This window comes from Accipiter gentilis, chromosome 22, assembly GCF_929443795.1.
Source record: "Accipiter gentilis chromosome 22, bAccGen1.1, whole genome shotgun sequence".
Lineage (NCBI taxonomy): Eukaryota > Metazoa > Chordata > Aves > Accipitriformes > Accipitridae > Astur > Astur gentilis.
In genome coordinates, this window is record NC_064901.1 from 18117608 (window position 1) to 18129751 (window position 12144).

The window sequence follows — 12144 nt, forward strand, 5'->3', positions numbered from 1 at the left end:
ACGCTTGTCTCGCAGCAGAGAGGACTGCAGGCAGCCCTCCCGCTGCTTGAACGCATTTGTTGCCATCTTGGAATCACAGCCTTGCTTCTTTTGCTCAACTATGTTGGAGGTTGGATTATACAGTTGCTACTGTTGATGGTAGAACACGAGGAGGACTCCAGTAATCACAGTCTAAACTTGGCTGTTGTGCAAACACTGCTGGTTAGTGGTCAGCTGTGCTATCGAAAAAGATTGTGTACAGATCTGCAACATGTACAGACAAAACTAGGTGAAGCTTTGAATTGATTGTTAAGTGGCTCAATGGCAAAATTCACTTAGTCTTTTTTTACGTCTCATGCCTAAACCTGTCTCAGTGACAACATCTACACAGTAATTTTAAGTGAAGATTTCAATAAGGTAAGTAAGTCTGTAGTGACTTCTTAAAATGAAGATGAGTGGTAGCTACCACAGAAGAGCTACAGTCAGATGTTCTGAAGACAGAAGAGAAGAACTTTGAGAGTACCTGTGCCCAGGTATGGGGAGAAAAATCTATTGAATATACCTGAAAAGGTCACCTACAAACTTTATCCCATCCATACTGATAACTGAGGAACATGGAAAAGTTGCTTGGAGGCTTGAAGCAGTAAGACTACAATGGAAGGAGGCAGTCTTCTGTGGACACATATTTAGCGAATGGTTGCAAGAGCATTTCAGACGCCTTTAGAAGATCTTGAACAGAATAAACAAGACGACAAAGAAAGAAAGATGCCAATTAGAAGAACATAGGTGCGCATTCCACGATAAAGGGAACTTGGCACAAAGAACCTCAATTTGGCAGTTTATCTTGACCAATGAGACTGAGACAAGTTTCACGTGTTTTAGTTGGTATAACCAATTATGTCTTACGTTTATGCGCATGTAGAGAGTTGATATAACCAATTATATTTTATGCTTGTGCATGTGTACAGTGACTTTGCAGAATGTGATTATAAATGTGTTTTAGCAGTAAACGTCATCTGTTTTCAACTTTACAGGCGTCCATTTATTTCTACCTCCTGCAGTCTTCTTCAAAACAGATTAGACATTCGATAGGTGGTTAGTATGTATGCCTGCAAGGTCCAAAGCTATGGCTATTTGCCTATTTCCCCAGCCCTAGAAAGGTATAAACACAGGGAATTGCACAGCTGGACTGGTTTGTAGCAACCTGGAAAAATTCCAGCAGCACTTAGGCCAGGTTTGTCACTTATCAGCCAAGTTCCTAAATGCCCTAATCTTCTGCCAGAGTAGCAAACGCAGAGTACCCAGAACAGTTATGATATGCTGTAGCGAGGAGGTGTGGAGGAAAAATTTTGACCTTGGAGATGGGCATGTGCCTAAAGCTACTGCTGCCTTCTACACTGGCCCAAAGTTCATCGAATTTTGCCTTTGCTTGTCCGAAAGGGGAGACACATGCCATGTCTGCTGAAGTAGTGTGAATCTGCATCAGTGTACGTGAAAATTACTTCAGCTATTATCTTGCTATTAAAGCAGGGCCCTAAGCAAACACCCACACTCCGCAGTTTGAAGTGCCCGCAGAGGAACTTCATCCATGTAACTCTGCGGGCAGGATCAACCCAACTTTCGCTTGCGGCCCGACCCGACAGATCCCGGGGACGCGCTTTGCCTCGGCCTCCCGCGGGAGGCAGGAGGCGCTGCCGGAGGGGTCCGGGCCTCCCCAGCCCCTCACAGCGCTCCTGAGCGGGCCGGGCCACGGCGACGGCGCTCGCCTCGCCTCCCCTCCCGGCCTTCAACTGCCGGACATCTCTCTCCTTCAGTCACCCGCCTCCTCCGCCCTGCCGCCCCCAAGACAGGGCGCACGGCCGCCCGCCCCGCCGGCCTTCCCCTCACCGCCGCTCAGCCCGGAACGGCTCGGCGCCACGGAGCATGCGCGCAGGGCGGGCGGCGCCTGCGCGGTGCGAGCCCGGGCCGCTGCCAGGGGCGGGCTGCGGTCGCGACGCGGCGCGGCGCAGCGCAGCGGCCGGGTGACGGCGGCGGCTCCTTCCGGGCGGTGACGGCGTCGCCGGCCGCGTCCCTCGCTCTCAAAATGGCGGACGGAGGCGACGGAGGGCCCGGAGCGGGAGCAGCAGCGGCGGGCGGCCGGGTCCCCGTGCAGCTCCAGGACCGAGCCGTGGTGAGGCTGCAGCCCGGTGCGACGGCGCGGTTCCCCCTTGCCCCCGCCCCCGCTCGCCCTGCCACTCCGCCGCTCGGTCGAGCTTTTCCTGCCGCGGGGTGCCCCGCTGCCGGCCGCGGAGGGAGCCGGCGGCCCCCCCTCCGCCCCCGCTCGAGGGGCGGCGCCGCGGGGGCCGCGTCCTCCGTGGCGGGGCTGCCGTGAGGCGCCGTGGAGGGGCGGGACGCGCCATTGTGCGACCGCTGTTACCGGCGGCACCTGCCGAGGCGGCGGTCCGTGGGGCCGGAGCGCGGAGACCGCGGGGGGGGAGAGCGGGCGGCCCGCTGCCGCCCCTGCGCCGCCGGAGGGGTGGGAGAGAGCACCCAGCCGCTGCCCGGCGCAGCTCCTGTCCCGGCGGCCTGGGGTGGCCGGCAGCGGCCGCCTCTGCCCCGGAGGACCAGCCGTGCCCTGGGCCCGGCGAGCCTCTGTCAGGCGGCTGGTTTGCCGCCAGCTCCCCGCAGCGTCTCCCACCCCCTGTCCTGTGTCTTCATCTGATCTCTACGTAATTAAACGAGATCAGACTGTAGAAAGCTTCAGAGACTGTCCTGCGTCCTTGTACGTGCATCTTTTATCCTTTTTCTGACTTTACCTTTCTTAATTAAAGGTGACTTTACTGCGGAGCAAACAAGGTTATTGTTCTGCAGAGTGTGAATGAAACAACAAACAGTGGAGTTTAGAAAGGATGGAGATAGAGACGGTTGTTTATTGGCTGAACGGAATTATCCTCTCTTTTTTTTTTCTGTGAATTACTTTAATTATCTATGGATTTAATATTCCCCTACTAAACAGAACTTGGTGTTGAATATGTCTTGGTGGTAGTAGGTAAGGGCCTTCTGTGCTTTCCTTCACAACCTTGTGAAGTGATTACTATATTGCAAACACTTTGGCTAGAGGAGTTTAAAACCCAAAGGCTGCCAGTTTAGGAAAGGGAGTCTGAACATGTGTCAGAAACCTTACATTTTATGTTACATTTTCCTGTAACAGCCTGAATACATAGTATGGTTTGGAAACTCTTGACTGTGGATGTTTGAAAGTTGGGCACTGGCAAGCTTGTAGAATAGCTACTTTTTATGTGATGCTACACAACATTAATAAAATTAGGAAGATATAAATCAGGAGATGTTTATTCTTGGAATTTCTCTTACAGGTGGCACTGCTAAGCCAACAACCATTGTTCTTTGTACCTTTCCTCTCGGAATTGTAAGGATATCTGCAAATCATAAGGATGTAGTCTGGGACTACAGAGTAACTCCTAAAGTGAAGTGTATTTCTGTGGCCATAACGGGCCTATGTGTAGACTTTTTTCTATGTTAGAAACAATTTGATTTTAAACTAGTAAAAATGTAATTTGATTGCACTATAGTGTCAAAAAATACAACCTGAGTCAGCCAACTTCTTAAGCTTGAGAGCTATATATAGAGTCAGAGAGGTATTGAGGGTGATAGTTGCAATCAGCACCAAAGCAATGCAATTAGCCTTTCATTATTCGGACATATAAGAGGCTGAATTAGCCCAGGCAATATGTAAAACTGGTAATAGTGGTATTGTGAAAAACATGAGGAAAGATGTTGAAGAGATCCTCAGCTGCTCAGAGTCGATGCTGGCCCACTAAGTTTTCTTAATTTTTATGTGGTTTCAGCCAATTGAGAGTGTCTGTGCTAGAATTCCCATTATTCCAAGAGAGGTGGGTGGCCACCCAGGCTGTGTTGTTTGCCATATATCCAGGCAAACTGCAGGAATTCTGACAGGGAGTATGGAATGAGGGTATTGTATTAAGGGAGAAGGAGGGCTAGGGTTATGGACTTAGGTTGAGTCTGACAGCATTCATGAAGTTAGATTGCAAACCTGGCTATACTGATGTCAGAGCCAGCTGTAACCTGGAAGCAGTACGCTGTGCCAATTTACTGCTGTACTAAAAGATGGTACTAGTTATGTCTTCAGGTCAGAAACTAACATTTCCTGACTGACATGTGTTTTCACTATGCACAGCTGGTCTGAACGCCCTTTTGCTGTGGTGCTATAATCAGGAAGTTGAAGAAGTGTGGAGCAGAAACAACTGGCTGAATGGAGTGAGCTTTGGCCTTACTGAGCTCACCGAATCTGTCTCGGTGTCAGCCCAGTCAGACTGACTCTAGCTCTCCTTTTTCATCTCTGGCTTTGGGTGCTGTTGGTTGTGGAGTAGCACCAGATCTGGCTGCATGACTAGTAAACTCCCAGAGTGCTGGGTGCATGATGCAGGATTGCCTGAATGATTCTGCAGGAGCCAGCCTGATTCTGGGGTGTATGGTGATGACTCAGGTAATAAACTCTTCTGCACCCAGCCCAACTCGGTGGTGTCTTCTGCGCGCTTAACTCCAACTCTTCAGGTTGGATGGCTGTAGTTGCAAATACCTGAGTTGGCGTTTCACTGCATTAGTTGAAGGCGGGTCCCATCTCTGCCCTCTACTTCCACTATAGTGGCTGTATTGCTTCCTGAGCTGAGCTGCTGTGAAATAGAGAGGGCTGAATTCGGGCTGCCCTGGCACTGACCTAGTAGTAAACCTTGTCTACCAAACTTAAGTTAACTTTCTTTTCTTTACAAACAGCATCTGCAGTTTGCTTGGCTGATTGATGGGCTGGACCTGGCTTGTGTAGTAGTTGGCTAGCAGGCATTGCTGGTGGCCTAATAAAAGCCTGCTTTGCAGGCTGAATCCAGCCCTGTGGTTGGTTGTCCATCTGTGTTCTAAACAAATTCCAGTTTTACTCCTGCCTGCTTTGGTGGCTGCTGTCTGGAATATAGGAGCAAGGTTTAGGTATTAAAATATTTCAAAGATTTTAATTTATACTACATCTTCAAATTTTGACATATGTGTACTTTCTCAGTAATATTTGTGGAGAAAAGGGATTTTTTCAGAAGTCCCATCTTTTGTCAGCTGTCAATACTCCTATATAAAAGTATAGATGTAAGTGGGGTAGTGGTGTCCAAGGAGAGGACAGCTTTATTGTTAGGATATTTCCTTTAAAGGCAGGAAAATAACTTGATTTTGAATTTTCATCTCAGAAAGCAAAACGTGATACAGGCACTTGTACATTTGAAAGTGTTTTCAGATCTTGTTTTGAGTCATTCGATGCCATTATATAGTTCAGAAAATGCATGTGAAGAGCCTTGCTTATGTAGCTGTGTGGTAATCAAATAGTAATATGGAGGGGATATTCATATACAGGTGATTTCTTGAGATTAATGAAATCTCAGTCGGGCATCTTATTTTGGAGTTGCAGTGACTTCTTCCAGTTTTGAATCTAACCCATCCTAAACTGAATTAACCTGCTTAGACCAGATGACATGTCTATATAATTTTATATCAGTTTATGTTAAGCTAAGTCAATTTAAAATTTCATCTTTAGGTAAACCAGCATATTGTTTTGTGTAAATAAGCCCTGAATTGCATATAGTTAAAGCCACTGTTTTTAGAACAGTGCAGTGTATTAGCAGAACAGTGTATACTGTACACTTGTATCAGTGTCCAAGTGGAGTCCATGAAGTTGCAACAGGTAACTGGAGCATCGCCAAGGTCCTGCTTGCGTCCTTATACATTTGGCACTCTATTGAAGTGCTTTCATTTTGTTATGGCATTGAGCCAATGCTGTGGTTTTTCCTTCCTTGCCTGCTTTCATGTTTACTCATGCTTCTCGGTAATTTTTGTGGCTTTTTAGTGCAGCAGCCAACTGCGATTGTGAAAGTATCTGTAATCTTTGCTCAAGTCCACATGAAGTGCACAAATTATGGTTGCTGTAATTCTGCTGTGATACAGTTACAGTACTGCGAGAGTTATGTGGCTCCAGGAAAACGTAGCTGCAAGTGGATGTTCCTGATAGCATGCAACTGTTTAAGTTGCTTCTAGATCCCAGAGCAGTAGAGAAGCTAGGGATAAACGGGTTGATTTTTGTATATAAAGGAAAGCATTTGGGAGATGCTGAGCGAGTGCTAAATACAGATAGATTCACCTGAATTTTATTAAACATTCATTCACTGCAGAATTAGACTACATATACAATGCATCTTAAAATTCATGATAATTGGAAAATTGAGTGGTTGTAAGACAAGGTTGAGTACACAGGAATTAATACAAAAACCTAGTGGTTGTTTTGGTTTTGGGGGGGAGGTTGCTGTTTATTTTTTTCCCCAAACATAACTATACCAAATCAATGAATTACTTTATAAATATCCACTGTAGTTGCAATTTTTGAAGTGCAGTCTGGTGCTAAGAACTTTGACAGTTAATCTGTTCCTTCGAAGGTAGGAGACCATGGCATGGATATTAAGGATCAAACAAGGAAAGAATCAAAGTATTTTCCTTTTTTTTTTCTTTAGAAACAAAATTAAAAGGATCTGTCAAATGAATAGTCAGAACTTAAAGAAAAACCTTGATTTTAAAGTCTCACAGAATACTACAAATAATTCTGCAAAGATGATGATTTTGCTAGTTTTCTAGGGAGAATAACTTCCCCCCCCCCCCCCCAAGATGCGTACTTTGCACATTGTTTTGCTTTAATATGTGATACTGAGTTCCTGTTTTCCCCTAGTGTTGATGTGTTAATTGTGCATTGCTATCTATGTAGCGCAGGTTTGACCGAAAAATTTGGGACATGAAATGCGTTTAGATTGGATGCCTCCAAAGAAATGGGAATTACTTCTAGAATTTCTGGCTACTTTGTTTTGGCTGTTGAACCTACTTAGTACTGTTCTGCTAATTTTGTAGCATGTTTAGGCTAGAGTGTCCAGTTGGTAGGCAGTATGATAGAGATATCTATGTCACGGCAGAGAGAGAAGTACAGGCCGTAATTTCACTTCAAATGTCTCCTTGGGTACCCGTTTGCATTCAAGCGCTTACCCCCATGAACTGAAGCTGTACTCTTGTGATTTTGGAAATGATAATGATTTAAAGCTGACACCTGACCTGCAGTTTCAGAGGTTGAACAGCCTGGGTCTGTACATTGTTTACCCTGAAGATGACATTAGTTTTAGCTGTCCAGCAGCCGAAACAGTAACCAATGGTGCTGGTGGTTACTTCTGCTTCTCTGGTTGTCACTGGTTTGCTCTGGTTCAGCTAAACTGGTAGTTGTTGGAGGCTACTGGAATCAAGGCAGATTCTACTGTAGACAAAGCTTTAGTACTGTGTGCTGTTGTTATGAGTCTCATTCCCAGTGGGCAAACACCTGCATCATTAAAGCATCTTTTAACATTAATTGGCACCCTGCTTTGGCTTGGGGGCCAAAGTTTAAATGAATGTAGAGATCAAACAGTTCTTTTATGTCTTCAGGTCAGAGTTGATGTTTTGTTAGGACAATGTTAGACAGTCTTGAATGTTACCCATGTTGTGCCAATAGAAGATAACTTATGAAACCAAACTTGCTTCTTTCAGTGTAAATACTGACATCCAGAGCAGACCACAGTTTGGTATATGGCTGGTTCCCAGCTACGTTATGTAAAGGAGCCGTGTGACTGATATGTCAGATATTTTGTAATTGAGTCATTTTTTTAAGCTTAAATTCTCTACTGAAACATTGGCTATACTTTGTCAGAGAATGTGAAATGCATTATGAACAGCTACGTAGTGCTTATGTGACAAAAAAAACTAGACTAAGTTTCTGTTTTAACTCGCTGAACTGTGCCCTGCCTGGGATGGTAGAATTTATGCTCCTAAAAAAAATTGAGTTTGATTTAAGGCAGGGAAGAAGAAATATGCTAATTAATTTCTAGTGCTTATTTTTTAAGTTTCTTCTTTGGGGAATATATATCTTTCAGGTTGAAATAGATTGCCTTGTCTCCTTGTTACTTTTACTAAAAATAATGCGAAGTGTTCTGTACTGCAGTTGGATCTTATTTTCTGTGCATTAGAAAACTGATAATTTTATACCAAAATAAACAGAAGGAAAAACTGAACTAAAAATTTAAAAGCAGAAGCTTTATATGACAATGTTAATTCAAGAATCCTTTGAAGTTTGCTTTCTAAAGAATTTTTAAGTATTCTGCATACTTATCAAAGAACTTCTGTGTGTTTATCCTTTTAAAATGTCTTTTATGGTTGCTCAATTGGATAGACAATATCAGGATAAAAGTTTTCTGGGATCTGTTGTCCTGCTAATCTCTGTTTAACTAGTAACAACTGTTCTGTGCATTAAAGTAAAGCAGTCTTTTGCATTTGATATTTATGTTGAATGGCACCTGCTTGAAATCAGTATGTCCCCAGCATTTTATATATTTACTTTTAAAAACCTGCTTCTACCAGCTGTTTTGACAGGCAGCTGGTATTGCCATCTCATGCTTGACAGATTCATGTTGTGCACAAACTAAGTAAGCTGTTTTACTATTCCTTTGAACTGGAATATTGGACCAGGTACAGGTTTTAGTTTGTGCTACTGGCAGTGTCTATTCCTTTATAATTTGTTGTTTAATGTTTATAAATATTAGTATTCCTTCTTTTCACTCATTACATTAATGCATATATGTAAAAATATAGTCTTGAAATTTATGCAGTCACTTTTGCACTAAAAGATCAGTGTGTCAGTCAGTGCAGTTAAAGTAGAGCTGCTGCTTATAGTCTTACCTAATGCAAACTGTTAGTTTGAAAAGACTTTAGAATTCAAACAGAACAGTGCTTAGAATGTAAATCAAAAACTGTCATGGAAATAAGGCTATTGAATTAATGTACGTTACAAACGTGGTGCAATGATAAAGAAATTCTGTCATAGTGGTGAGAAATCTCGTTTGATGCTTGATCTATGGGTGAAAAGTGAATTGAGAGAGTTTGTTGCTAACTTTTTTCTCTTTTTCCTTATATACTTAGCTCTCATTCCTATTATTGTTTTCAGTATTCACAAATGAATGCATTTGTGAATGACAAAATTGGATATGGATACGTTAGATATATCAATGACAAATATTTTGCTCTTATAGCAATGTTTGTAGGCAAATACAGTTTTTCATCCTCTGATCTTTTCTGACGTGATGCTTACTTGAAGTGTTTGGAAAAAACCTACAAACTGGCCTTTTAAATGTAGGAGAAACCTGTGTGGTTGGTTGGAATTGACTTTTGGGAAGATCTCTGTATGCTTATGTGTGGGAAGAAATATTAGTAGTCTGATCACACAGAGGACGACATCTTACCATATGCAAGATAAGCGATTATCTTCTAATGATTCTTTCTCAAGCAGTATTGTGAGGTACTGCTTCTATAGTCATATGTTTCTGAAGAGCCATTAAAGATTACAGGTTACTGCCTCTGTTATACAGAAAAAGTCAAATGTCTCGGACAAAATGGTTGCTGTCTCTGCTCTTTTGACAGAACTTCTTACACTTGAGAAACATAGCTTTGCAACTCATCCTGGTTCCCTTTGTCTCCCTTTTTCATGCAGTTTGAGAATTAATGCAATCTTAAAAAAGGAGAATGTGACATGAATGTGTGATTAAAGGAGGAAAAGAGATGGGGCTGGAGAAAGTTAGAGATGTCAAGCATAAAAGAAGAGATAGGAGACAATGCATGTGTTTGACGCATGCTTTTCACCAGTGTCAGGTTTCCAAGTGTCACCTTTGCTTACTTCTTTCAGTATCTGGGAATGCCCACCGGCATGGTGTGGATGTTGCTCCCTCCTCAGGAAAGGTGGTGGTGTGCTGCTGCCATGATTATTCCCTTAGCTCATTCTGGTCATTGTGGCAATTTTATTTCTGGGCCATGCATATATCCGTATGGTCCATGTGATGGCATGGCTGTTTCTTCAGTGAACTTTTAATAAAAATGAAAGTGACAAAAAAACCCCACCATCAAAAGAACTTTACTAAGGTTGCTTATACAGATATTTAAAAGCTGAGAAATTTCAGAATTCAATTTACTCCAAATGTATGTGGAGGTGATTTTTTTTTTTTTTTTTTTTTTTTTCCCTCCCCCCTAAAATCAGTAATTTTCAGTTTGCAGCCCAAAAATATTTTCTGGTGGAATAGTGTCAGTTGGAGTGGAGTGTCTTCAGGTCTGCTTCCTCTGGGCTTTCCTCTGTTACAGTCTGTGGGCCCCAGCGAGTAGGGTGCACGTGCCTGGGGGCTGTGGAGAGCCAACTGATAGTAGTATTGTGGTTACATGATAATGTTTTTATCTTAATTGTATTATCTCATGACCTCTGCCTCTTTCAGCACACTATTTCAAATTTATTCTTGAGTGGAATCAAATTTGGAAAATGACTTTTCCATAGGGCTTACTTGTAGCAGAAATTGGAAGATTAAAAGAGATTGAGAAGGAAGTAAGATTTCTCCTGGTGAAGGCATTTGAATCACAGAATGGTTGAGGCTGGAAGGGACCTCTGGAGGTCATCCTGTCCAAACTCCCTGCTCAAGCAGCGTCACCTAGAACAGGTTGCCCAGGACCATGTCCCGTCAGCTTTTGAATATGTCCAAGGATGGCAACTCTACAACCTCTCAGGGCAGCCTGTGCCAGTGTTGGGCAGAAAGCTGCAGTGCAAGCCCCATCTCTACTTGCAGCTGTCTTGCATAGCTCTTAGGCTTTTCTAGATTCCCAGCTCATCCTGTGCATGGGATGGTGTTGTGGTTTAACCTCAGCCAGGAACTAAGCACCACACAGCCGCTCACTGCCCCCCCCCCCCCAACCCAGTGGGATGGGAGAGAGAATCGGAAGGAAAAAGGTAAAACTTATGGGCTGAGATAAGAACAGTTTAATAGAACAGACTGGAAGAAACTAATAATGATGATAATAACAATAATAAAATTACAAAAATAAAAATAGGATTGGAATATATGAAACAAGTGATGCACAGTGCAGTTGCTTACCACTTGCTGACCGATGCTTAGTGAGTTCCCAAGCAGGGATCTGTCCCCCAGGCCAACTCCCCCAGTTTATAGACTGGGCATGACATCCCATGGTATGGAATACCCCTTTGGCCAGTTTGGGTCAGCTGCCGTGGCTGTGTCTCCTCCCAACTTCTTATGCCCTTCCAGCCTTCTTGCTGGCTGGGCATGAGAAGCTAAAAAATCCCTGACTTAGTCTAAACACTACTTAGCAACAACTGAAAACATCAGTGTGTTGTCAACATTCTTATCATGCTGAACCCAAGACCTAACACTAGACCAGCTACTAGAAAGAAAATGAACTCTATCCCAGATGAAACCAGGACAGATAGAACTTAATTGATGATGATACAGTATTTTATTTCCTCTTCACTGGTCAGTATATGGTTAATAAAGAAAAACTAACACATTATTCATTTATATGGTTTTTATATCTGTAGCAACTGAGAACTTGACAGGTACGTGCTTAGGTAAAGGAATGAGTGAGCAGAGGGAAGGTGGGACTACTCAAAGTGTTAATCAAAGTATTCAAACTTGAATTTCAATTGGTGTGCACAAGGGGCCAAAGCTACCATTGGACAGTCAATTTTAACTTAGGCTTGTGCCTTATTTGGCAGCTTCTGTATTTTTGATAGTTTTGTGTGTAATTTTTTACAATTGAATATAGTATACTAAAGAGATTTTGACACAAGGAATAAATCAGTTCTCCTAGGAGACACAGAGGGTATGGGATAGGTCTGAAGTTTAGTCTGGTGCAGCTTTTAGAAATAATAAGAAGAATATTCTTGTTTCTCTTGCAAATATAATGGATATTTCCTGGGTGATGTATAGGTTGAGGATATAATTTGGAGTGTTTACCAGTAGGCAGCCAGCCTGCTTGAGAGAGTTCTCTCTGCCCTTCTTCCCTCTCTTTCCCTCCTTCCTGTCCTTCCTTCTCTGGACAACATTTAAATAGAATTAAAAGCTTTGCACAGGAATGCTTGAAATGCTTGTGAGTTAGACTGTGTGGGAACCCATTCTACTCTTCTGGCAGATTTTCAGAAAAGCTTGTTTCTTGGAGCTATGATGTGCTCTGTTCCAACAATGTAGAAGCTAAACTTATGCCATCTCTTGGGAACATGACTTA

At 43.2% G+C, this 12144-nt stretch overlaps 1 protein-coding gene across 5 annotated transcripts in view; it reads left to right on the top strand.

Annotated features, from left to right (window-relative positions):
* The first annotated feature begins 2003 nt into the window (after positions 1 to 2003).
* UBR1 (ubiquitin protein ligase E3 component n-recognin 1) overlaps positions 2004 to 12144 on the top strand; it is a 74110-nt gene continuing 63969 nt past the window's right edge. For 4 of the 5 annotated variants that reach the window (XM_049825907.1, XM_049825909.1, XM_049825908.1 and 1 more), the window contains exon 1: positions 2004 to 2149. In XM_049825907.1, the coding sequence (XP_049681864.1) occupies positions 2063 to 2149 (87 nt within the window). In that variant the 5' untranslated portion in view covers positions 2004 to 2062. Of the gene's footprint in view, positions 2150 to 2717; positions 2741 to 12144 lie in introns of those variants that run through there. The other variant, XM_049825912.1, reaches the window with a different exon arrangement.